Source organism: Amblyomma mixtum, chromosome 2, assembly GCF_055824585.1.
Source record: "Amblyomma mixtum isolate Tamu chromosome 2, ASM5582458v1, whole genome shotgun sequence".
In the NCBI taxonomy this organism is placed as follows: Eukaryota; Metazoa; Arthropoda; class Arachnida; order Ixodida; family Ixodidae; genus Amblyomma; species Amblyomma mixtum.
This window is the reverse complement of record NC_143013.1, coordinates 302,239,490-302,266,250: the sequence shown is the minus strand read 5'-3', so window position 1 is coordinate 302,266,250 and position 26,761 is coordinate 302,239,490. Positions and strand designations below refer to the sequence as shown.

The 26,761-nt window shown below is 50.8% G+C and overlaps 1 protein-coding gene across 2 annotated transcripts; it reads left to right on the top strand.

Annotated features, from left to right (window-relative positions):
- Positions 1–560: 560 nt before the first annotated feature.
- LOC149364710 (carboxylesterase 5A-like) lies at positions 561–22,600 on the top strand. 2 transcript variants are annotated; one of them, XM_089574653.1, is made up of 8 exons: positions 561–1,320; positions 1,389–1,647; positions 5,405–6,527; positions 15,476–15,608; positions 16,480–16,670; positions 17,732–18,071; positions 19,107–20,239; positions 21,535–22,600. In XM_089574653.1, the coding sequence occupies exons 3-8, from the start codon at positions 6,148–6,150 to the stop codon at positions 21,671–21,673; spliced, it is 2,316 nt and encodes a 771-aa protein (XP_089430779.1). In that variant the 5' UTR covers positions 561–1,320; positions 1,389–1,647; positions 5,405–6,147; the 3' UTR covers positions 21,674–22,600. The 2 variants fall into 2 exon arrangements, with proteins under 2 accessions (XP_089430779.1, XP_089430780.1); XM_089574654.1 differs by lacking the exons at positions 561–1,320; positions 1,389–1,647 and having other exon boundaries at positions 6,397–8,064.
- The last annotated feature ends 4,161 nt before the right edge of the window (positions 22,601–26,761 follow it).

The following is a 26,761-nucleotide window of genomic DNA, read 5'->3' as shown; positions in this document are numbered from 1 at the left end:
TTTCTCTTTCTTCTTTCACTCCACTTCCTCCCTTCCTGTACGGTGCGGTTCAGGTGTCCACCGAGGTGACACGAGAATTACAACGCCATTTCCTTTCCTGAAAAAGCGTTGCGGTCAAAGGGCAACGCATCGCGTCGAACGGGTGGTGGCGTTCCGTGGACTCCCTGGCAGCGCTACAACACGCTGTCGCGTTCCACTCCTAAAGGCAAAGATTAAGCGTCATTAATTGGGAGTTAATTAATGCACCAACAGAATGTGAAGTGAACAGTCGCGTAGCATAATGCAGCACTCAGGCTTCCCCTTTCACAGCCCGCCGCGGTGGCTCAGTGGTTACGGCGCTCGGCTGCTGACCCGAAAGACGCGGGTTCGATCCCGGCCGCGGCGGCTGAATTACTTGAAGGCGAAATTCTAGAGGCCCGTGTGCTGTGCGATGTCAGTGCACGTTAAAGAACCCCAGGTGGTCCAAATTTCCGGAGCCCTTCACTACGGCGCCTCTCATAGCCTCAGTCGCTTTGGGACGTTAAACCCCAATAAGTCAAAACCACTTTAGCCGCTTTTTTTTCAATTTTCATTTTTATTAACCTCGCAAAAGGTGGCGCATAGTGGCATTCGGTTTGAAGCCTTCGGACTGCGGCCATGTATATGTATTTTTCAGCCAGCGTCCATTCCGGCGGACGCGGTTGTTGCGACGCGCGTCTTCACTCTGTCTTTTACTCTGTCCTCTTATCTTTCAACTCTCTTCTATCTGCACGTGGCAGCGGTGGTGGCTCGGCTTGAGCCAGTTGGCAGGCCCGTGCACTTTCCTTTTCATCCTTCTCTCAGTCGCAACCAACCAACCAGCGCATACCGCCACTGGGGGATCTGCCAAGAATCGGGAAGCGCGGATTGCTATTGGTTCTGTGGGGCTTCTTTTTTTTCTCATCTCGCCCACTGGCATCACCTCGTGCCAGCGTGAGCGCACGTGATTTCAGACGAGTAGTAAGCGCTCCTCTCGCTCCGCCTCTATCGTGCTTTCTCTGAAACACCAGAACGCGAAGGCGATAGCTTTGTGAGCTGACTGCTGAATCAACAGTTCGCTGTACTGAGGCAGCAGTTTCTGAGTCCAGCGTCTTCAGCGTCTGCGGACCATGAGATGGTATCGGCGGCGGGAAGAATGGTAGCCTCTTATGCTCTGCATGGGACCAGCAATGACGTGCAATGTGGGCGGACGTGTTTCCTGGGCCCCGCGTCTCCGAGCGCCAACTGCGTTCGGATGTGCTCGCACATGGCGATGCTCCCCTGCTGCCACGTCACCTGCGCCGAGTACCTGCATCCGAGCCGGTACTTCGCCTACTGCTGCCGGCTATGCCCTGCTGTGATGCTCCCCTGCTGCTACGTCATCTGCGCAGATGCCGTTCCTCCGAGCAGGTGCTGCACTTACTGCGGTCGGGTGTGCTCATACACGGCGATGGTCCCCTGCCGCCCCGTCACCTGCGCCGAGTACCTTCACCTAAGCAGATATTACGCCTATTTCGGCCGGGTGTGCTCGCGCATGGTGATCCTCCCCTGCTGCCGCCAAGTCTGCGCAGAGCTGCTGCTGCCAAGCCGGTGCTGTACTGACTGCGGCTGAGGCTGATCTACACAAGCCAAGACCTGGCTGCACGACAGGTAAGCGACGACTGTCGAAACTTTCCAACATTTCACAGCTAAAAAATAGTGTGGAGAATCACTTAATCAGAGGCCTAGCTACGTTGTGTGTCGGTAGATTCGAAGTGAACTCCACAGAACAGTTCGACAGGGGCCGAGGTAAAAGATGCACAAGGCACATGTTACGTCCCGTTTTATGGCCTCCTTAAATTATAGCCGAATCATTTGTACCGTTGTGTTCCGCATCCTAAATATATCTACTTTGGTGCAGTAATTCCAAAAAAACGCGCGCGTTCCTTTCTTATAGAACGCTACTCCGTTGCCACCGCAAGTATTCGCATCCGTATAGCCTGAAAATATCCGGAACTTGTTCTCTTGCAGGTCTCCTGCTAGATCTACTCGATTTTATTCACAATCACTACAGCTGCTAACACCAATAATTAACCGATAAACTTCACAGCGATGCGCGGAGTGCTGTGTGCGGAACGCGTACACTGGATAGGCAGCGCACCCGCACTGCCATCCTGGCAGGTGGCAGTTAATGGTTGATCCCGAGGGGTTGCTCACCAAATGAACGCTATGGCCTATTGCTGCAGTGCCGCGTGTCCGGCACAACGTTGTCAGTGTAAACGATTGCAGCCCACATCTCTCACAACCACCTCGTAAGCATTGTCAGCGCCAACGCCAATGAACACAACGAACGCCGACGGCCTATTGCTTCAGTGCCGCGTTTCTGGCACAACGTTGTCAGTGCCAACGCATGCAGCGCACATCTGTCACTGCAGCCACATAGCTTAAAGCGCGACTGAGGTGTCTACTGTCCCAGGGGGCCAGTTATGCGTCTTTCATTTGCTTTCGAAGATCGGTAAGGGTAATCATTATCATCATCATCCGGACTCATCAGCAGGCCCATTTTGATATTTCACAGGCGATTGGCCAGATGGACGTCTCAGAGGCAGGTATTGGAGTCTATACGCTCGCGTGCATTCTCGGCGTTTTTCCGCATACGGTCTTCGGTTCGATCTCGTTCCTAGCACACTTCAGATACTTCAGTTGTAGCTTGCACAAAGCAAGAAAATTGGTGTTTTTTTAAGGAAGGAAGTGGCGTTGTAACTCACTCCTCGGTGACACCTCAATCGCGGCGTGAATTGCGGAAGCTTTCAGTGTAAGATTGAAAAAGGTGCTGTAGTGGAGGCCTCCGGAACAATTTCGGCCGCATATAAATTGTAAATTGGTTTTTGAAGAAAGGAAATTGCGCAGTATCTTCTCACATATCTCGGTGGACACCTGAACCACGCCATAAGGGAAGGGAGAAAGGTGGGAGGGAAGAAAGAAAGGGAGGGGCCGTAGTGGAGGTCTCCGGAATAATTTCGACCACCTGCGGGCGTTTGACGGGCACTGACATCGCACAGCACAAGGCCGCATTTTGCGTTCCGCCTCCATCGAAACGCGGCCGCCGCGGTTGGGTTCGAACCCGGGTACTCCGACTCGGTAGACGAGTTCCTTAACCACTGAGCCACTGCAGAGTGTTACGGCCACCTGGGGATCTTTAGCCTGGAGATCTTTAACCTTCACTGACATCGCACAGCACACGGGCGCCTTTTTCATTTCGCCTCCATCGAAACGTGTCCTCCGCATCCAGGTTCTCCGGCTCAGTAGCAGAGTGCTCTAACCACTCAGCCACCGCGGCGGGTGAGGCTAATGGTCTAGTTCCAAGTGTTGTCTTATTCGCAGTATAATTCCTACGTTGGTTTTGAGGAAAGGAAAGGTGCTTAACTGGTTTCCCGGGGCAGTGACACCTCAGTCAATCTTTGAAGTACGTGGCGATGGTGTCCACCTAACGGTTTGCGCGTAACGAGTTACAGGAGTGCCGTTGTACCCTTTAAATTGCTTGTGGTAAATGGCTTCTGAACAGGTGTTGTAACTTTCTATTTAGTGCAATTCAGTAAAGCCTGCCTAGCGTTGGAAGGTTTCGAACATCGGACATGAGCATGCGTTCCTGAAGATTCGTTAAGCAATAAACTATGTTGTTTCAGTACGCACGCACACAATACAAGCACTTTGCGGAGCATGACAACTGAACACGTTAGCCTGTCGGTCACCTGTGCATTCTATTTGAAAGTGGAGCGAAGAATCATTCTTTTTCTGTTCCCCAATAACTCAAATTTATTCTTTATTGATTAATAGCAGCTGAAGCACCGCGCAGAAGGCACACCATGGTCCGTTGAACAATTCGGTTTCATTGACATAGACTGTGCTTCGCGGCTTCCGCATGCTTATTCATCATGACTCAATGGTGAGGTATCTTGGGCGCCTGTGCAGTAACAATCGTCACAGTTATTGTAAACTAGCCAGCGGCGACGTGGCGACAGTCTCTTTGCAGAAGGACTACGCATGCAGTCGATTCGCGGCATCGCGCTCTGAACTCCGCAAGTATTTTTTAATATAAGGAAGCAATCCTCCCAAGCGCAGCCATACGGCTACAAAGGAAAAGTACCCACCGAAACTTTGTATTCAAAGAAACGTCCGGTCTAGTCCGGGGTTGGAACCCGGGACCACCGTCTCACCGGAGCAGTCACTCTGCCAACTGAGCTGACGCTACATACTGGCAGCTACCAACTGGCCTCAGCATCCGATGCAAATACAACGTTTGCGAAAGCACGAGGTCAGAATGTTACCGCTGCTCAACCGCATTGCGACGGGCACCATCTTTCCCCGTGGTAACTGCCAACCATTTTTATTGCTTGAGCATTAGAGGGTACATGTCGGCGAGAAAATGGAGAATGAGGAAACAGAGCGGAGCCCTAGGGGAAGCCCAGCTCACCGGACTGAGATCAAACGACCCATCGTCTGAGGTGGCAATTAACGACTGGTCCCGAGAGACTGCCCGGAAAGAGCAACCTGGGTGTCACAGTCCTCACAGGTGGCAGCAGCTTTCAACGCGTTGCAGTGGCGCATCACTTAACCGCTGCACAATATCGCCAGGAGTGGCATGAGGGCTCCCAGGGATCTATGGATTTAAAGTAGAGAATAACAGATATATCGATGTTAAAAGATCACCAGAATGAACACGCCAAAAACAAAATGTAAAATAAAATAAAATAAAGAAATCGCGGTGTGGTCAGTGAGCGTAGTTCGTAATGGTGACCGCTCACGCACTTGCTTCCAGTTGGATGACGCGTGCAGGCGCTCGGGTCTGTGACGTCATACCAAGGTGAAATCTGAGCTACCGTGTCGGTTCGTCGGCGCGGTCCCAGCGGTAGCCACGGAGTGCCGCAGATCCCAGGCAGTAAGAGAGGGGACTGCGTTCATTTCGAGGAAAGGAAAAGCGTCTTACCAACTCTGTGGTTTAATGGACACCTCATTAGCACTTTAAGCTAATTCTGGCGTTCCGTGCAGCACTCAGGCTTTCGCCTTTCACTACTTTAGTCGCTAAAGTTGCTCGTAATTTGCTTTCGCAACCTTCCGGGCTTAACCAAGCTAAGCCCCTGCCAATTTTTTTGACGTCTTCTTTTTCATCAATTCACTGATTGTTGCAGGTCCATCTTTTAATAACCGAGCGAGCTCTAGAGCACCCGAATGCCTTTAGATTTGTCAAATGCCTTGCAAACAATTTCAGAGTGCCCATCCCCAGTACCTCAAGGGAAGCCCAGTTCGGAACAGTGCAAAAGGATTCTCAGCAGGGTGCTCTCGGGCTTGTTTGAGTCAGTGTATTAAAGTATACGGCAGGCTCTTTGATGCAAAACAATACACTGTTGTTTCTTTTGCTGCTTTTCAGTGAATGGGCTGGAAACCCGGGCAAAGGTTGCAAGATGGAGCTATCATTCCAATTCGTGGAACACTCCAGGGCTCCGCGGCTCCCATTGCCGCTGCGGTGTTCCGCCATTCTTTGCTACGGCCGCCGAGTGGCGGCAGATATTTTGTTTCGAAATAAGATTTCATTTATTAAACGAAATATTATTGCTACAAAGTGGAGAATGTTTTTTTTTTGTAAATGGCGCCTCACATAACTTGCTCGGCAATTGAAACAAGCAGGCGGGTGCTGCTTTCCCCTTGCCGTGAAGAGGAATCGCTTCAGTCGTTGATGGCGTGGTGAAGCAGTAAAGGCTTGCGTAATTAATAGTTGTCAACTATACCATCGCGCAAATACAATGAAATACCTGCAAGGAGCTAGTTTAGTAAATAAGAAGAGGTCCGAAAGCCACTTTTACCGCGTCTGGCGTTGAGAAAGAAACTTTAGTTCTCAGAGTGCTCAGAGGCAGGGTTGTCAAAGTCCGATCTCCCAAAAGTGTTGCTAAAATTTTTCATTACTTTGCGCTGAGTAGAAGGCCCTACAGTCAATAATCAGAGTGTAACTATCCATGGTAAAACAGCGCGGAAAAAACACGAGGACGGAACAAACAGAGTGCAAATTTCTGTCATCCCTAAAATACGTTACAGCCTTCGCTCGTTCTCTCTCTCCATGGTTAGTTCTGCTCTGTTTTAACAGCAGTTTTTGTTTCATCAGGAAATGGATTAGTTATGTTATCGTGGTTATTGGTCTTTAACGACCGAGAGGCTGGCGCATTGTGGGGTCGTATTATGCAACTTTGCATATTTCATGTTCGTTTGACCATGACAGCCGAGAGGAAAGCAACAGGATGTGGGTCATCACCACCTGACCTTCAGTGGCGAAGCAAACGACCAATCACATGCACGGCAGGTCAGTTCGTGGAGCCGCCACGAGCCGCCCCACTGCTGCCTCATAGAATTCGACCTAGTCACAGGAGCCATTCTCCGACCCACCAGTGCGTCAAGCTCCGGTTTGGGATCCAGCCATGGCGGTCGCGTATCTGTGGAGGCGAAACGCAAAAGGCGCCCGTGTGCTATGGCGCCTTCTCTTCCCTCACGACATGCTTGAGGTAAACACTGGGAAACGAGATGCAGCACGTGCGTGGGGCGCGTTTATGCAAGGAAATGGCATCATGGGGTGCTTCTGCCGCGACCGCGGGGTGTCACTAACTCCCCACACTACGTCAATGGGAGAAACGATCATTTGCAGAGAATGACATGAAAACTAGATGAATCCTTGCATAATACGGCGCGTGGCTACCATCTGCACCACATTTTGTAGCGATAGCTACACTACGCCACCCAGTCGAGCATTTCGCCGAGGACCTGGGAGGCCGATAGTGCGCATACGTGAAACCAGAGAGAAGCAGCAGGTGCGTGTCGCATGACGTCAGAGTTCGCGGCTACCGCCGCGCGAGGAGCCGCGGCGGCCCGACTACGCCTACCATAGGGTGCCTCGATGCGGCGCTGGCATCGAGGCACGCTAGCCCGCCGGCGCCGCGCGTTAATGAGCGGCGGAGACGCCTTAGCAAAGAGTAGAGAACCTTTTGCCAACCGGAGACGCCAAGCTAGCTCAAGCTACGTATATCCTGGCATAACTGAGCTAAGCCACTGCCAATGTTTTCTATGATTTCTCGCTCATGGTCAACGACGCCGACGACGACGACGTCAGATTATCTGCGACACGAGCACCTTAACGCTGTCGAGTTAAAATCCGCTTTATTGAAAACCGGATGGCCATATATTCACACAATAATAATATATCTGATAACAAAATGCGGTACGGACCCCGCCGTGGTGGCTCAGAGGTTACGGCACTTGGCTGCTGACCGGAAAGACGCGGGTTCGATCCCGGCCGCGGCAGCCGAATTTTGATGAAGGCGAAATTCTAGAGGCCCGTGTGCTGTGCGATGTCAGTGCATGTAAAAGAACCTCAGGTGGTCGAAATTTCCGGAGCCCTTCACTACGTCGTCCCTCATAGCCTGAGTTGCCTCGGGACGTTAAACATCAACAAACCAAACCAAACCAAAATGCGGTATGGACGCATCTAATTGTGTCATCATTATGATACTGAACTAGTAATGTTGAGCATAACACAAAGCCTGTTAACGCAACTTTGCTGCTTTGCGACGTCAAACCCGACATACTGTGTTCGAAGCCATAATCATCATTATTAATAGTTTTCCGCCCGCTGCACGGGCCGAGATGCACGTGTCCCGTGAGTGCAATCAACGCGCGCCCTCGCGGGAGCAGAAGAAGAAGACCTCCAGAAAAGCTAGCTGGTCCTTCAGCGCTCCCGACCAGCCGATTAGCCATGCAGAATCGGCGCCGTTCCCATATCCGCCCGAAGAAAGGCACTACCCAAGGGCAGCCCGCGTCCAAGCGGCCGCCGGCGTCCGGTCATCGGCCTGAGGTGCGGCGGATACCGTCTGACAGCAAGCTTGGGCGCCGCATCATCGCTCCCAGGCCGCTGCCCGCCGAAGGCAGCGAAGAACCTCAGGCCACCACGGTCCCTCAGTCTCGCGGCAGTGGCTCTCCCGTTACGCTCACGAGGCAGGCCACCGACACACCAGGCACTCAACTGGAAAACCGCACGACAGGTTCCAGGTACGGGAAAAGGGGTACCTGAGGTAAATTCACGAGGGGCTGGAAGATTTCTCCGGGTGACTTCACTCAGGCTTACACCGAAGGCGCAGCTCTTTGGTCGTGCCAGTTATAAAGTGAAAAAAAAAAAAAGTGGAGAGGAAAGGCAGTTGTAATGGCCATAGCATTGCTTGGTCGGTCACCGTACTCGTGGAGAGGGATATAAAAGGAACGACATAGTTAGCTGTTTATGTAACGTGTTCTTTGTGGTCGGTGCCTTTGGTTAATGTGTGAAGGACTGTGTACGGGAGGCCTAGGCATGGCACAAAAGAACTCTCTCCATCGACGAACACCAGAGACACTGTGTCTTTCTCAAAATTATCGCCCTGCTCCGTCAGCGAAGGCGGTTGTGTAGAATGCAGCGGGCGCAACACAAAGACGTGCGAAATAGCCAGAGGGCAAAAGAGGAGAGGCCGCGCGCGGAGCCCTGCGCGACCACACGCATCCCTGCGGCCCGTTTTGCAGCGCGTCCCCAACTCCCCCCCCCCCCCTTTGGCACAGAGACAGGCACGTTTGTGCGTTTGTGTGTGCGCGCATGCACGCCTGCAGACGGCCTTGTTGCGAGGGACGGTCTGTGGACTCGGAGGAGGCTGGGAGTTGGGTCTTTATTAAGGGAAGTTAACCCAAAAGAAAAGAGGGCCCCATGCCCTTGGAAAACAGACTGTCTCCCCGGGCAGCTGCTCTCTTCCGCTACTGAAGGAGGACTCCCTTTGTCCGTTGACGGCCAAGTTTTCGAATGCCGTGATCACGTGTCCAAGCCGCGGTTCTTGGAAGAGACCACCCCGGGTTCTGAGGCGAGAAGAGAGAGGACAGCCGTGACCCTCATAAATATGTCAACTTCGAGAGGAGTGCGTCTTCGGCTGAGCAATGAGCCCCGCGTTCGCGAAGAGGCCGGCACCCTGCGGCGCCGAGGGTAGGCCGGGACGCTCGCGGCAAAAACAGTTTCCCGGAATTCGCGGGCCCACTGGCCTGCATTGTCTTGCAGCGCGACGGCCTTACTAATGGCTCGAGGTGGCGGGAGAGGCCGGCAAGTTAGCACCAAGAGGGCTCCCAGCAGAGGAGGCGAGGAGGACACTGAAGGATAGAAAGGGAGTCCTCAGAGAGACGCGTTGGGGACAGAGAGAAAAGACAGAAAGAGAGAACGGGCAGAGACGGGCGAGGTGGACGGAAGCAGATCGCGCTGGTCTGGAGTCGGTGAGGCCGGACCCGAGGGCATCCGCTGCAAACTGACCGCCAGCCGAGACGCTCAAGAAGCCGAACGCCACAACCCGTCAGAGTACCGCCAGCCGAGACGCCCAAGAAGCCTGACGCCATCACCCGTCATAGTCACCGAAACGGGGGACCGTCACCAGGCTGAGCGCCACCCCCGCCAGAGCAGCCAAGCAGCGAGGCACCTGTTGGCCGGACAGCACCGACGCCTAGTACAAGACAGCGGTGAGCGGAACTCCCAGTTTCACCTTCAGGCAGAGTGAGAATAAATTAGGTTGACTTGTAGGCGTTGTGTGTTGGCTCAATTCTCCTCGCTTCAGCAGAACCCGTAGATAGCAACAAACAACTGTGTTGCATTGTGACTGACCCCCGACAGGCGGGAACGTCACAAGTGGTGGCAGCGGTGGGATTTTGCTGAAGTTTTGGTGCGAGACATTCACCCTCGTACCGGAGGAGAAAGGGGCCAACATGTCGCTACCGCAATCGCAGAATGCTCACGACGGAACGTTGGGAGCTAGTGCACTAATGTTGGGCGGTATGATTCCGACGTTCACAGGGGACGACACGGGTCCCAAAATCAGGGACTTCCTGCAAATTTTAGAACAGGTGGCCAACATGGGAGGATGGCAGGAAAAACAAACGATTGGGATGGCACGGTGCAAAATGGTCGCGGCGGCTCAGGATTTCGCCTGGAGGGATGAAGAGGTGGCTAGCGCAGCCACATACAAATCTTTCAAAGCGCTCGCATTAAAGCGTTTCGACAACGAACCGGCGAGCACAAAAGTTGAAAAATTCTTAAATGCGCGCCAAAACGTTAGTGAGGATGCACGCTCTTTCGCGAGCCGTTTGAAGAGACTCGGGGCGGAGACCTTGAGGGACATTGATGGCGAGGACACGTCGAAGAAAAGTGTAAGGAATGAGATACTAAATGAGCAGCTTCTTTCCCAATTTCTTAATGGCCTTCGTGACCCAGTCCGGCGGTTTGCTTTGTCGCGGGACCCCAAAACCTTTTCCGACGCTGTGGAAGTGGCAGCCAGGGAGGAGGAAATTGAGAAGACTTTGCGTACACGCGCTGCGACTGTCAGGCAGCTTGAAAACTTTGAGGAGAAGGACGCACTCAGAATGCGCTTGGAACGCTTAGAGAGACTCCTAGAGGAAAGTCTCCGAATGCGCAACCAGACTGAACCGAATGGGGAACCCCGCCAGCGCGGTAACTTGGGCGTTTGCTTTTCATGCGGCAGGCCGGGACATTTCGCTCGCTTCTGTCGGGCACGTCAGACGCCCCGCTGGTCCAGGCCAGGGTCAGGAACCCACTTTAATAACCGTCGCGACGAGGACCAGACCACCGCAAAGGTGCAGGGAAACTGAGTACGGCCTCCGTCGTCAACCGGGATGAACGGAGGCAGTGCGAGGCAGTAGTGAACCTATGCCGAGAGACGAGCCCGATAATCGAGTGCAAGGTGGCAGGCAGACCCGTGAAGTGTCTCGTGGACACAGGTTCCAAGGTCAGCCTAATAAAGCGCAGCGCACTGACAGGTATAGACTCGAACTGGGAGAATGTATTCGAAAGGTGCGAGAGCCAGATAACTCTTATCGGCATCACTGGAGACCGCATAGGCACGTTCGGCGTCTATCGCATACCTTTGGCACTTGGCAGCCACACGTTCATTAGTAAATTTTATGTGTGCGACGACAGTGTCATGCTTCCTGTAGCCGGCATCATCGGACAAGACATATTAAGAGACCAACGGATCGACATGTTGTTCAGCCAGGGCATGATTCGGGTAGGCGGAGCTTATATCCCGATTGATAACTGGGCGCGCGATACGCCGGCGATACAGGAATATAGTTTTGAGGTCCTTCATCACCCGGGGAAGACAAATCAGAACGCTGATGCGCTCAGTCGCTCTGCCGTAACCCGCGTAACCCAGTTTTTGCCCTCTGTGGAGTGGTCCCATCTACACGACGAGCAGAGGAGGGACCCATCAATTAGGAAAATTGTAAACAAGTGTGAGAACGCGGAGGGAAAGGAAGCTGGCCGATATTTTTTGGATCGGCAAGGTATTCTAAAGTTCAGGGAGAAGGAGCATGACACGGGTCGGAGCGTTGTTCCATCGTCTATGAGAGGGGAAATCCTGCGGCTGCATCACGACGTACCGAGCGCAGGCCACCTAGGTTTCCGAAAAACCCGTCAGAGGGTCAGCAAAGGATACTTCTGGCCTGGCATGAGGAAGGACATCGCTCAGTACTGTAGGAACTGCGAATCCTGCATGCTTCGAAAAACCCCGAAAGGAAGGAAACCCGCTCCACTGCAGGTTTTCCAGGACGTAAACGGACCGTTCGAAAGGACTGCCATGGATATCGTAGGGCCTTTGCCGAGTACGACGTCCGGCAAGCGCTACATTCTCGTGTTTGTGGATCACCTGACGCGGTATGCCGAAACGTTCACTCTGGAAAACCAAAAGGCTGAGACTGTTGCGAGGGCATTCGTCGAAGGGGTTGTATTGCGTCACGGAGTTCCTTCACAGCTACTCACCGACCAAGGAGCTAATTTCACTGGAAAGTTGATGCAGAGTGTTTACCGCTTCCTGGGTGTCAAAAAGCTCCAGACGACAGCCTACCACCCTGAATGCAACGGGGCCGTGGAGAGGTTGAACCAAACGCTGATTAAGATCCTTTCGCACTATGTACACAAAGATCAGCGCGACTGGGATCTTTGGCTGCCGTTCGCTACATCAGCGTACAATTCTGCCGTCCACGAAGGAACTCAGGAAAGCCCCTTCTTTCTACTTTACGGAAGGCAACCAGTGCTCCCCGGGGCAGCATATGAAGAACCGAAAGGCCACTATGGCACCCTAGACAACTACCAGGCTGAGCTTGCGCAAAGGCTGAGTGACGCGCACAAGACGGCAAGAGAGGCCCTCCGGTCGGCCGCAGAGTCACGAGTAAGGCGTCTAGAAAATGCTAGCAGGGAGGCAGATTTCAAGGTAGACGATAGAGTGTATCTGCACGCTGAGGCCCCATCAAAGGGACTTGCGAGAAAGCTGTCGCCACAGTGGGTCGGCCCGTACCGAATAGTGGAGGGCCTGTCTAACGTGACCGTTCGCATCCGCCACACGCAGTCTGCACAAGAAAAGATAGTCCATGTTAATAGGTTGCGTCATGCCGGAGGTGCCGAGGCCTTCTCCAGCACTCTAGGAAGTTCGGCGCGACCACGCCTGACGGAGAGTTCCGGGTCTCCCCCGACCGATGTCGCCGAAAATGGCTTGCAGAGCGTCCCACCGGAGGTATTGTTTGAGCTCGCCAATCAAGATGAGACTCGCGCTTCGGGGATACCCCTGCCAACACATAACTACGCTCTAAGAAGCCGCGGGCCGCCTATATACCCTTCATAATCACATATAACCTTTGTAATACATTTCGGAATCTAGGATGATCCTACGAGCTGCTGCGATCATTTGTTTTGTATGCTAATAGCCTGGACTTAAGGAAAAAAACGACAGAGAATGGGGAAAATAGTCTACTTTTAACTGTACTCATGACTTTTCTGCGGTTGCATGTTTTACTTAGAGTGTGGAATTGTCCGCCGTGTGAAATTTACTCCTCTGCCTGGGGGGACTGAGGGTCCGCCCACATTGTGCCGTGTTGTGAAACCAGTGCTTGTGCGCGACGACGATGTTTGGCAGCTTTGTTGTGCTCGAAATATGACTGCTGCCATAAGATTGAGTTGCGAACTTTGCGACGTACTGTTGGTTGTGAAAGTGCGGTGATCACAAAATTTTCATAGAAAATTTCTTTATAAGAAGAGGGGGTTGTGAAGGACTGTGTACGGGAGGCCTAGGCATGGCACAAAAGAACTCTCTCCATCGACGAACACCAGAGACACTGTGTCTTTCTCAAAATTATCGCCCTGCTCCGTCAGCGAAGGCGGTTGTGTAGAATGCAGCGGGCGCAACACAAAGACGTGCGAAATAGCCAGAGGGCAAAAGAGGAGAGGCCGCGCGCGGAGCCCTGCGCGACCACACGCATCCCTGCGGCCCGTTTTGCAGCGCGTCCCCAACTCCCCCCCCCCCCCTTTGGCACAGAGACAGGCACGTTTGTGCGTTTGTGTGTGCGCGCATGCACGCCTGCAGACGGCCTTGTTGCGAGGGACGGTCTGTGGACTCGGAGGAGGCTGGGAGTTGGGTCTTTATTAAGGGAAGTTAACCCAAAAGAAAAGAGGGCCCCATGCCCTTGGAAAACAGACTGTCTCCCCGGGCAGCTGCTCTCTTCCGCTACTGAAGGAGGACTCCCTTTGTCCGTTGACGGCCAAGTTTTCGAATGCCGTGATCACGTGTCCAAGCCGCGGTTCTTGGAAGAGACCACCCCGGGTTCTGAGGCGAGAAGAGAGAGGACAGCCGTGACCCTCATAAATATGTCAACTTCGAGAGGAGTGCGTCTTCGGCTGAGCAATGAGCCCCGCGTTCGCGAAGAGGCCGGCACCCTGCGGCGCCGAGGGTAGGCCGGGACGCTCGCGGCAAAAACAGTTTCCCGGAATTCGCGGGCCCACTGGCCTGCATTGTCTTGCAGCGCGACGGCCTTACTAATGGCTCGAGGTGGCGGGAGAGGCCGGCAAGTTAGCACCAAGAGGGCTCCCAGCAGAGGAGGCGAGGAGGACACTGAAGGATAGAAAGGGAGTCCTCAGAGAGACGCGTTGGGGACAGAGAGAAAAGACAGAAAGAGAGAACGGGCAGAGACGGGCGAGGTGGACGGAAGCAGATCGCGCTGGTCTGGAGTCGGTGAGGCCGGACCCGAGGGCATCCGCTGCAAACTGACCGCCAGCCGAGACGCTCAAGAAGCCGAACGCCACAACCCGTCAGAGTACCGCCAGCCGAGACGCCCAAGAAGCCTGACGCCATCACCCGTCATAGTCACCGAAACGGGGGACCGTCACCAGGCTGAGCGCCACCCCCGCCAGAGCAGCCAAGCAGCGAGGCACCTGTTGGCCGGACAGCACCGACGCCTAGTACAAGACAGCGGTGAGCGGAACTCCCAGTTTCACCTTCAGGCAGAGTGAGAATAAATTAGGTTGACTTGTAGGCGTTGTGTGTTGGCTCAATTCTCCTCGCTTCAGCAGAACCCGTAGATAGCAACAAACAACTGTGTTGCATTGTGACTGACCCCCGACAGGCGGGAACGTCACAAATGCAAGAAAAAAAAAAACATTCACACTATGTGAACAGATCGAGGCACCAGGCTGTCGCTTTGATGGTGCTCCGCGATCACGAATGTGGAGGCGGCGGTCCCAGAAACTTGACCTTCATCCCGAGACTTGAAATTTGTTAAGATTAAAATCCTGTTCAACCTACGGCCTGGACGAGGGCTATTAAAATCCTGATCAAACTGCTATCTTGACATGGGGCCAGTTTCTGTAGGTTAACAGACGGGCGTGACGCCTATATGAGGTGGTGAATGAGCTGGTTGCATTGCATTGCAGACATTTGTTATTAATCAAAAATGAGGCTTTAGCAGTGCTAGTTCGCCAAAGTTCGTCAAATGTCGTCGTGAGAATCTCCCATCCTCTGAGTTTTGCTCTTGCTCAGAGTACCAAACATTAACACATTGACTCTATTGCGAGGCCAAGCTTGTGCGACTGAAGTCTTTAGTAAAAAAAGAGGCTTCTGCTTCAACCGTTTCAATCTAGCAACGTTGTGTGTCACATTACTAGAGCAATCGCCCTTTGGCAAAGTGCCATCAGCTCTACTGCGCCGCGGATGTACCGTGTAGTGATCTATTATTTGCATCACTAAAGCCCGTCAGCTAGACGTTTAGGCATAGAAGTGCCATTACGTGTTTTTTTGGACATGTGATTCAGTAAGAGCTGATATGAGGACCACAGCTCCATTTGTGGAGCTCACATTGTGAGGATTGTTAGGGCAGTCACCTGAAACTGTAATCTGTCCACGCAGTTGGTTGATAAGCAAGTACTGAGCCTTCTCGAAAATATGAAGGAAAGCCATGCATAACAATGTGTGCGCTATTGCACAGCCCATGTTTTGGAATTGAGAGATTACAAGGCCTTTTCTTCTTGTTGGCCGCCGTATGGGGAACTGAAGGTGTGTAAAGGGGCGTTGCAGGCAGTCTGCGGCTGTTGTATTGATGGCTGCCACTGTTTTCTTGTCATTAGGAAGTCCGTCCGCAGCTGCAGCTTTGTAAAGGACAGCGCGGAGGCCGGCAAGCAGGCCCCGTCGCCATCTTCGGCAAGCAAGACCAGCTCCAAGACACTTGCCACACCCACCGATCATGAACCGGCAGCCAAGGTGAGTTCGTTCTTTCCCACATTGTAATTTTTGAAGAGGCGTAACGGTCTGCTTAACAATTTTTTTCGTTAGATTATAGATACACCAGACGGGCACAATACACTAATGTGCCTTATTTCCCGCGCGCTGTGCCTACATTAGATTTAGAAGATTCAGCAAGCAACCTATAGGGTAAATTTCTTGCCTTCTTGGATTACAAGCTTGCCTTCTTTAGTCACAAGGGATTTCGGCCTTCAATCCTGCTAAACCGTCTTTCTCAAGCAAAGATGGCCACGAGAGACCGTTTCCACAATGTCGCCTAGGAAATATGTAAGACATTCACAAAACTCCCTAAGGGCGTTATCTAGGCATCGAGGTCGCCTTTTGAACAAGAATCTAATCTTCTAATATGTTTGTGACCGAAATTTCTGGAGCCCTCCACTACAGCGTCTCAAAGCCTGAGTCGCTTTCAGACGTTATACCCCATAAACCAAACCAAACCAAACCAAACCATATTCTGGGGCAACCTTTGTTTCTGGGACTGCGACTTCCGTTTGCTGCACCCCGTATCTTTACGACGGGTATTCTGTTGTTATCTGTGCATTTGGATGACTACTATCTTCTACGGTTAGTTGTCGGAGTCTTTTCTTAGCCAGTGTCTGCTTATGTACATTATGCCAAAAATTCTGTATCGACATGTTATACATGCACCCTTTGAGGTGCTTTAGTTGCCGGACTGATATAAAAATTCGGAGACTATATCTTTGTCAATGCTTCTTTTAGACAGAAATGATTGACTGGCTGATTGATTAGTCCAGATTTCCCACAGTAGTCGGGCTATGCTGTTCTTAGCTAGCTGCTGAATGTACGAGGCTTCGCCATCGCGTCGCAGTTGAAGTTCGACACCGGACCAGCTGATGGCGAAGACCACAAGAAGACCGGCTTCGCAGCGATGAGCAGCTCTTCGACAGGGCTGCGACGCCCGGAACGACGGGTTCCGACGCCTCGTGGGGGCACGCCTGAGCGAGAGGGACCAGTCTTGTCGCAGGAGCAGGCTGCGCCGACTTACCGCGGCACCGCAGGGTGAGGGCCGTAATCACCCGACTAACTACCTCGCACGTCACTGAAACGAAAAAACAAAGTTCTTTTTAAAGAGCACGAAGTGACTTTATTTCTGTGTTCGCGTGTGTCCTCATCGCTCTCGGACAGTTCTTTGCCGCTAACCTAACCTAACCTAACCTAACCTAACCTAACCTAACCTAACCTAACCTAACCTAACCTAACCTAACCTAACCTAACCTAACCTAACCTAACCTAACCTAACCTAACCTAACCTAACCTAACCTGACCTAACCTAACCTAACCTAACCTAACTTAACGACAGCACAGCGTGTTCTGCGTCGTCTTCGTTGTTACTATGCGGGAACAGTTCGTCGAGTTCGTCCTCTGACACAATGTTTGCTTCGTGGAAAGATTTGGAAAGATGTTGTCGCCCATCAACACGTTTTGGTAGTTTTTGTGCCAGCGATTGGTGAATTCCTTGCCACACCAGAAAAATAAATTCGACTGCACTTCTGCGCCATTCATTCAGCGTTGCCGCTCAACTTCTCTCTCCCGTGCACGATTGCTGCTTGTGCACAGCCACGGAAACCGGTGTCACCCCACGTTGCCGAGCTGCCTTTGTGTTTGGTAGTAATGACGTAGGACAAATAAGTTTGTTATGCGGCTACTGTAGCAGTAGCTTTGCTGAAATTTGGTGCTGTCGGTAAAACCGTGAACAGGCTGCAAACAAATGTTCACTACCTTCTTTACGCCGTGCTGAAAAAAGTTGTATGATGCAATACTCATACAGTTTGTCATAAAATAACATACACTTATAATACAAATCATACGAAATGTAATTCAGTTTTGTAAAACCTACATTTCTCCGAAAGGTGTCGTACAGTATCATACAAATTGCATGACATATCTAAGACGAAGCCTCTTTCATGACAGAATGAAGGCGTCCTGCTCCCAGTCGACGATAGTTCGTTTTGTGGTGACTGATTCTGTCTCCACGGGTACTTCCGGGAGACCTTCCATGACCAGTGCAGCCTTCAAAGGACACTGTATGCATGAGTGAGTTGTACTGTACTTCCGCGCAGGTCTCACTTGGTAACCGTCGGTGTCTCCGTGATGCTCGTCGTGGTGATCACTGTGCTGGCCATGATATTCATGTGGCCCCGACCCAAGAGCCCCGAAAGCAAGTCTTCCAGCGGAAGCGCGAAACCTGACGACAGCACCACCCCACCCGCCTCTTCCGGGTGCTCTCCTCGCAAACAGCTGAGCGTATGGATCAGCGGCGCCGAGATCGTGGGTGCAAAGGGTCGCTCCGCGAAACGCGGCTCGGGCAGGAAAACGGTGCGGCATTTTTTCGGAATTCCGTATGGCACGTCGACGAGCGGCAGCCACCGCTTCAATTACTCCGAACCGTTTGACATGCCTGTAAGTTGTTTTCCCCGTTTCATACAATGCGTCGGTGATTAGTGAAATAAATCGTGTGCGCTTTTGTGTAGAACGGAAATCCCCCACTTGTTCTTGTGTGGCTGTCCTCAGCGCAATATTGATGCGAAGCTGAAGTTACTTTTTGAGAATTGAGTGAGGTTCAAGGGTTCGAATGTATGAAGTTTAAAGGTAAACCACACAGTTTTTTCCTGCATGCGGTTAAAACAGTGACGTGATCGCAATTGAAAGCTATGGTGAGATTAGGCTTCTCTGCATAGCACGACCCAGCCAGGCAAAGCCAGGTGATGACGTCATCTACGAAACCACGAACATTTGCACTGCTTCACCGCGCCTGCGTTGTCTAACCGATTGCCGTCAAGCAAAGCACCGCCCGCTTTAGCTTTGATAATTTCGTTTTTTTTTTTTTCGGTCAAGCGCTACTGCGATGGAAATGTAACACAACCCCTGCCGCCGTTTGTTAGTGGTTTTAGTGCTTGACTGCTGATCCCGCATGCCACAAATGTACCGCTCCCGCGAATGATGTCATCATATGACCCAGCCCCACCTCACACACACAAACACGCACAAACGTAGAGAAGCCTGCACGCTTTCATGGCTTTCATCGGCGATCCCGTTGCTTTATCTTCACCACTGGCGCATTTGATCCCATGAAGCTCGTCGGATTCTAAAACCTGTTCATTTGCATTTATGCGTGGTTCAGAAGGGTGTAGAGTTATCGTGTGACAGAAGGGACGTGTAGCCTAAGCCAAGAAAGCGGTAAATAGGTCTAATTACACCGCTTGCATCCCACGTCGAAGAGTTGGTCTTTGGGACTACTAACGCGGTCCAAACCACCTTTGCAATTACTCTTAAAGCGAGCCGTTATTCTTACAGCATAATTGTGGTCTAAAATCTTAGATTCTAGAGATTACGTGCTGGTGAAATATTGTATTTTCCGCAATTTAAATATCATATACACTGTCGCCGCCAACGTTCGCTGACACCTTTTGTGGCGATTCATTTCACGCGCCAAAGGGGTCGTTCAGCGCCGACCATCACGGGCCGCACTGCTTCCAGCCCTTGAACAAGCCATCAGTGAATATGTCCGAGGAATGCCTGACGCTTTCTATCTGGACACCCTTCATATGCCAAACAGAGGAGGCACTCAAGACTGTTGTGGTAGTCGTGTCCTCGGATTGGTTCCAGACTGGACACGTGAGCGACTATGAGGAGCCTTGCGAAGAAATAGCCTCTCTCGACGTGGTGGTCGTGGCGATCAACTTCAGGCTTGGCGTCTTCGGCTTCCTGCGAGCAGCACCCTCGGAGAGCGTACCAGCCAACGTGGGCTTCAAGGACATCATAGCTGCCCTGACATGGATTCAAACCAACATCGCTGCCTTCTACGGGGACCGAAACGCCATGGTCGGTTTGGGGCTCGGGTCCGGTGGCGTGCTGCTCTCGCTAGACCTGCTGTCCCCGGAGTTCGGAATGAGAGGACTCTTCAAGCGACTCATCTTGCATGGCATGGTGGCCGGCTCCCTACTGCCTCGTAGCAGCGTGGAAAACATGCGAGCCCTCGCGAGCACTATAAACGAATGCTCCAACTTCACGCTGGACTTGGCTGCTCTCCTGCAGTGCCTCAGGAAAACGAGCGAGCTCGCTTTGCTGTTCGGTAGCCTACAGATGAAGCCGCTTCGCTTCGTGCCAAGCCTAGACGAGAACGTCACCTCCGGACCACCGTCACAAGCCGCTGTTACCCCGTGGAGCACGCTTCCGATGAGAGCGATGAAAGGGGTGAGCGTCCTTTGTGGATATAGCAAGGAGGACGGCCGAAAGTTCTTCAAAGGCGTGGTAATGCAATCCGAAAGCATTGCCAGTGGAGCGGATCCCAAGACAGTGGTCGGCGACCTCACGCACTTCTTCACAATGCGGAGGGAGCCAGAGATCTACGACGAGCTTCCAGAAAACGCCAAGGGTGTGCTTAGCCGGCCGGGGCACGATGGTTTCAGCGATTTCCTCTCTGACGCCATTTACTACTGCCCGTTGATTGAAATGGCGATAGCGGCCACTGCCAAGAAAGGCGAGATCTTCGTGTACGCCAACGTCGGCCGCGAAGCCTTCGCGCCGATGATGAACTACAGCGAGATCACCGCCTTCGCCCAGAATGGGTGAGTTTTCCTCCTGTGTCAAGAGAGGAGCTTGCGCTCCCCATCCTAGGTTCAAAACAGAGGTGCGATCTGAAATTCCGAAACTATAAATGGCGCGCAGAGCTGCATGTACTGTGGAACATGCATCTCTCTCTCTCTCTCTCTCTGGGTAGTCCGGCCATGATATTGAGACGTTGAAGAACGCAAGCTGCTTGCGATTCGCACTGTATATGAAATTGGCTGTTTGTAATATACGTCGATGAGAAAGTTAGGTGCTTTCTACTTTAGGCATTTGATTCATGAGCTCCATGTCGCATGCTTGTTATGACGTGCGCTGTCTGTACAGGTGAGTGCCTCTACCGCTCTTTCTCTTGCGCGTGCCTTTTTGCGCTCGCTACTGTTCGTCCAACTGAACGAAAATGGCACTCGTAGCCGAATATGTAACTTACATCGTTCGAACACTGACATCATTCACATCAGCGCACAAAAGACAGCTCAGTAACAGTTCAAATGCTTACTCCAAATTATGTTGTGTGACAGACTATATTCATACCAGGCAATCAAAACTACCTGTAAAGCTTAGGAACACGCGTTTTAAAAAATGCATAATGAAACAGCCGTAATCGCGCGGCCATTTCAGACTGAGGAATGTGGTTCATGGAGTTGTTAGCAAATCACATATTTTCGTCCATATTCAAGATGTAGGGTGTAGGGTGATGTAGGATATAGACTGTGCTCTTCAGGTCACAACCCGAACAGTGCATGCCTAATTTTCAGGCTGAGACTTCTAGTAGGAAAATGCAGCTTTTCCATGGCTTCACTTTCGTGTTGGTAAACTTCACCTACAAGATAAGGTCCCAACGAATGTAACCGAAACGTAATGTGGTCTTTGTACGCGTTGTTATGTAGGCCTCAGAGTCCGAAGTGCCGGAGAGCTGTAAGAACAGGTGTTCCCAATTTCAACAGCTCTGCAGCCCCGGAAGCATTCAAGAACAGCCACCAGAGAGCGTCCACCGTGGATTTCATGGGCGCTTTGTACTTTCGACGGGGAGATGAAGAAAATAATGAATTGGGCATAAATGTGCCGTTTTGAAAAATTCGGCTGCTATTCATTGAGCGCAGAAGTGTGCACTGTGCATGGGTTTGTTTGTTTTTTTTCTGAAGTAGGTGGCTCCAAATAAAATCACTCAGATTTTCAGACATTTCTCGATAGTAGTTCGTAATGCATGTCTGCGAGGGATGTTAGGTACTGTGCATATGAATTCAGTTGAATGAGGACCAGTAAACTAATATACATTAGTGTTTATATTTCGCAGCGAAGCCCCATGGTCAGCCTTCGGTACCGCCGAGGCCGTCTTCGTCATCGACGGCAACAAACGGGACCTCTCGAACAAGTGGCACTCCGAGCAGTGTCAATGGGTGCAGCAGCTGTCGCGGCGATTGCAGCTACTCTGAGCTGCTCTAGTAGCGAGCAAGCGCCAATGTCATCATCACATATGTAAGAGGGCCCGAGTGTTACCCTGTTTTCACCTTGTGGATTTAAATTTGTGACTGAATTGAAAGCTGCTTAATAGTTTTATCCCAACGCTGCGTTTATCAACAGTGTCACCGCAGACGACTGACTTTTTACATAACCGACCGCAGTTGTGTACGTCAAGCGTGTTTCATGAGACCCTATTTATAGACTCAGCCGAACACCAACTTTGTCTGCATTGGTTGGGGACATTGCTGGCATGTGAATGAAGCATCGAACGTGCACACAGACTGTTTGCGGCAAGCCAAACGCTTTTTCAGCCTTTGAACTGGTGGGACAGGTCCTACTTGTGAATTTGTGTCGTCGATTAGGTAGATATCGCTTCGAGCTGTCGCCTTGCTTGCGTGTTCCGTAAGCCCTGGCGTGCCGGATTACGTTAATGCTGCTATTGTGAGACAATGCAACATGCTTTGCAATGTGTAAGAAGCTGACATGCCCTTTGCACCGAATCAGACTTCGCACTAGTAAGCACAGCGCCGGCTTATTTTCCACGAATTGGGTGCTTTTATGAACCTTACCTTCAAATTACCCACAGAGGTGTGTTGTCTGCGCGGCAGCTGTCTGTTTAGCCGAGCCCATTGTGTGCAGATGTTTAGGAGTAATTCATTTATGCACTCTATGGGCTCACAATTCCTTAACGTGTGCAAAGGGTTATGTTGCATTGGTTTCATCTCAGTTAGCTTTGAAATTGCTGCAGTACGAGTGGACGATCTAACGCATCATTTTTAAGGAGAGGAGTGTGAAGGGACGGTTCGAAGAAAGCAGTCTCCAATTTCGGTTCAACTTATCGTTGCCTACCACACGGGAAATATGAGCTTACCTCATGCTTAGCGACTTTCTGTTCTCGAATGCCGCTGCTTTTTTTCGTTTTTTTTTGGGGTGGGGGGGGGGGGGGGGGGAGGAGGGGCACTTTTTGGGGAAATCTGAATTCGTCGCGGGTTGACGCAAATAAATTTGGCTACGCAAGCGACATGGACAAGCCGTAGTACTATCGGTATAAAGCGCGCCTACATTTTATGCCGTGGTGGTTGTCTTTATCGGAGTGAAGACCCTATTTAAACCCCACAAATGATAAACGCTTTGCCCAAGCGAAGATGAGTCGTCTTGTCGAAACACTGGCAAACACTGATGCTTTCCCCTTTCTTGTTCGCTTTCCAAATAAAAGTTCATTATGCAGAATGACATAACATACCTACTGATGAATTGACATCGTCAACAGCCAAATATTTCGCATTACCTATTGGAAAAAAAACTTGCCGAAATTATCGTTGCGTTTGGCACAGGCATCTTTGCGCTTATCAAAGAGAGTCCAGGCATCAATCTTGACCGAGACTAGGTATTTCTTCCTCCCGAAGTTGTGTTCAGATCTCATGGTTATGTTCTTAAAAGTTTTCCTCCCGTACTGGAGTTGAGTAACATTTTTGCACCTATTTATTGACTTTGCCTCATTTGGCAACCCCTACTGGAAAAATTAAGCTGTTTTGGGTGTTCTTTTTTTACCGTGCCTGGAATGCGGGGCCACTCACGCTGCTGTATTTCCTACTTCTGCTCCATGGTACATCAGAGGGACAGGGCAATGAGAGGCTAAGGTTGCAAAGAATTTGCCATCGATCATTAACAATTCCCCAAACGATTCGTTTGTATTATGTAGGCCCGTGTGCATCCGCAAGAAAAAGCAAGTAATCAGTATTAGCACTAGGCTCATCTGCCGTCTCTAAAACGTTGGTAAAAAAGAGGATGCAAGAGAGAAGGAGATTGCAGAAGGCGCAGCGTGCTGTAGACAGACGCCATTAGGAGGAGCCAGAACACATGCAAGAAAGTAGTCGTATAAGCTTTCTAGGCACGCAACAACGGTGCTCGGAACATTGCGCGCAGGAGATGGCACGCCAGGGAATAAGAAGCGGAAGCGAAGAGGAGAAACCGAGGACACCAGTCAGAGCTCAAGCGTCGTGCATGCACTGTTGTACGAATGCATCATCGGTAGGGGGAGTCCGGCAAGAGCTGTTGTCGTCGTCACCGGCTCACGCCTGGTTTTAGGGAGGGACGACCACGATAGCTATGCTTCTGTCGTGCCTAATGGGAAGCCAAGGCACGTTCCCGCTCATGGGATGGCGCGGCCATCACGCATGCGGCATTCCAACGACGGACCCTGAGGTGGCTCAGAGAATGCCAAAAGCCCGACAGTAAAGGTCGCGCTTGCACGGGGCAGGACGGAAGAGAGACTATTTTGGCACCGGTGGCAGACATTGGTGATAGTAAGGAAGCAACCAAATGATGAGAAAACAGTTCCAAACCATGAAGATTGTTACGCCAATGCTCGCTATCTGTTGGTGCGAGGCATATCTTCCGAGAATGTAGGAAGGAGTGCATGAAGAAACGGGAGCAAATTTAATCCAGAACCAGATATTTTTGTTATTGTATGGAAAAGAATATTGCAAACGAGAAAAAATTTAGAGTAAAAGCAACCGTTGAAAAAAAAAGCGGTTGGTTGGTTCTGGTCATCTCCACCATCATTTTAAGAGGTGGGTAGATAATTACACTCTTAAAAACAAGGGATGTATCGATGTCGCATAAAGGCGGTTCAACGACCAGTGAAATTCATTCCACACAGCCGATAACACACTCCAATGCCCTTCTGTATGGTCAAGGACGAAAGGCTTTACTGTGTTAAGGCTAAGAACTTGGTAACATCCACAACATAGTACTCAACAGTTCTGGACAAAAGCATTTTTGTACGGGAAACCATTTATGAAAACAATTTTTTCAGTTGAACTTCAGGTAATTTTTTCAGGTAATGTTTGGTTTCACTATAACAATCAATGTGCTCGAAGATCAGCCCACGGCAGTCTTGGATTTTGTTTTCTATTAACATTTTTGCTGTCGTCAAGAGCGTCCCCCACTGGTTTCCTATGGCAGCCTTAACTGTTCGATGCGAACGGTGGAAACACTATAAAAGAAAGATTTCGCTGAATATCAGACGAATAGACCGTGGACTTCAATATTTCTGTCATATCTTAAAACTTCAATTTTCAAAACTTTTGTCTGCGAACGTTACACGTGAACACCAAACAGTTACGCGTTGTAGCAGTGCTTACAACGATCTCGGATAATAAGCAATGGCGAAACATTTCGGCCCGGTCTTGAAAAATCTACGTGGATCATGGAGGCTGTAAGATGCAGCTTTGTTGTTACGCCGGTTTGTGCAACTATAAGCAGAACAACCGTCAGCTTTATGCTGAGCTTATAGCAGCGCAAACGCGGCAAAGTCATGCGAGTCACATTCCCTGAATACCGGTATATTCCTAGCTGCAAACAGCTTCTCTTTGGTCTCTCCCTCGCCTTCTGCTTCGCATGTTCTATGCACTTGATTTTCTTTATAGCCTCGCTTTCTCCATTGGGCGTACCACGCACGCTATCCCTTCGATTTAGGTAAAGCTCGCTCACGCACACACGTTCAAAGCGAGATTGGCCGCGACAAACGAAGCGTCTTGTGACGTCTTGCGACGTCTTGCCATGTCATGCGACGCTGCTGCTAGTGTTTCTAAGATTGATAGACACGAAGCAGTCGTTATTCCCTTAGGCAGGAACCAGGTTGTTCAATTCGATTATGTGATGCTTATAACGCGTTATATTTTACGGGACGAACGCAGAAGACAGGAGTGACCCAGACATGACTGAACACAACGGACTCCGTTTGTCGTCTTTCCTTCCTTTTATGTTCGGTCTGTAAAGTGTAACGTGTTATAAGCATTGTGCACAACCAACTAGGCACTGTCTCTACTTTTTTTAAGTATATGAAGTGAACAGGTGCTTTCCCAGCCATACAAGCTAAGACCTAAGGTGCTGCGCCGGCTTGCGCAAGGACAAAAGGTCACGGAATAGCAAGAAGTGAAAACAGCGGAAAAGACGAGAGATAAGCAGGAGATCCTACGACGCCTTTTTTTTTTGTTGTGCATTCGCCTGAGACATAGTCAAACGTAATCCGTCAGAAGCGGCACACCGGAAACACGGGCAGCCCAAAACGAGTTGGGAGAACTCAAGACAAATGGTGTGACGCAACACTCGTGAAATTGCAATGCTTGGTCTATAGAAGCCGCGGCAAGAATCAGAGGGGAGTGGAGCACGTTTTGTTCTCGATGGAAGTTCGCTTCCTTTGTCTTCACTTATATGGACTGCCCTTTGTGGGGACAGTTATTGTATATATATTTTATTGTTTTTGAAACTGGTTTGATGAGCCATAGCGCTATTCATATGGTGAATGTTGCGTTTTGTATTAAGGTTAGCTGGTAGAAGCGAGCAAAAAACGGTGCGCTCGGTGAACAATAAATTAAACTTCGAGCCCATGAAAAAGCACTAGCAGACTTTACTGGCTACACAGTTTCTTAAGTATCTGTGGACAATGGTCTTCGTATCCATCTCTCCTCTCCAGAGTTCCGTATCGTTACAAATTCGTCTACAGTTTTCGGCTCATGCTGAAAACTTAATGTGAAGTGTATAATGATTAATTAGAAATACTGATAACGAAAATTATCTGAAAAAACTATGCGACCATAGAGCTCATTCTTGGCCATGGCCTTTACCCATCGTCTTGCCGCTCGCAGACTCATCAGCTTGAGTGCCATCTTATTTTTCTTTATAGGCCCTTGTTCTGTATGATGTTAATTAGTGCACGTTAAAGAACCCCAGGTGGTCGAAATTTCCGGACCCCTTCACTACGGCGTCCCTCATAACCTGAGTCGCTTTGGGACGTTAAACCCCAATAAACCTAAAACCTTATTTTTCTTTATGAAGACCTCACACGGCGGATGACTGGTTAAGGCGCTTGGCCGCAGAGGCCGTGGACGAGTCATCGAATACAGGCCCCAGCGGCCATGTTTCAGTGGTGCTTAAACGCAGAAAAAACGTGTGCTGTGCGACGTGAGTGCACACTGACCCCAGGTGGCTCCATTTGACCCCAGGTGACTGAAGAGCCCCGGGTGGCTGAAATCAAACCGGAGTCCTCCACTACA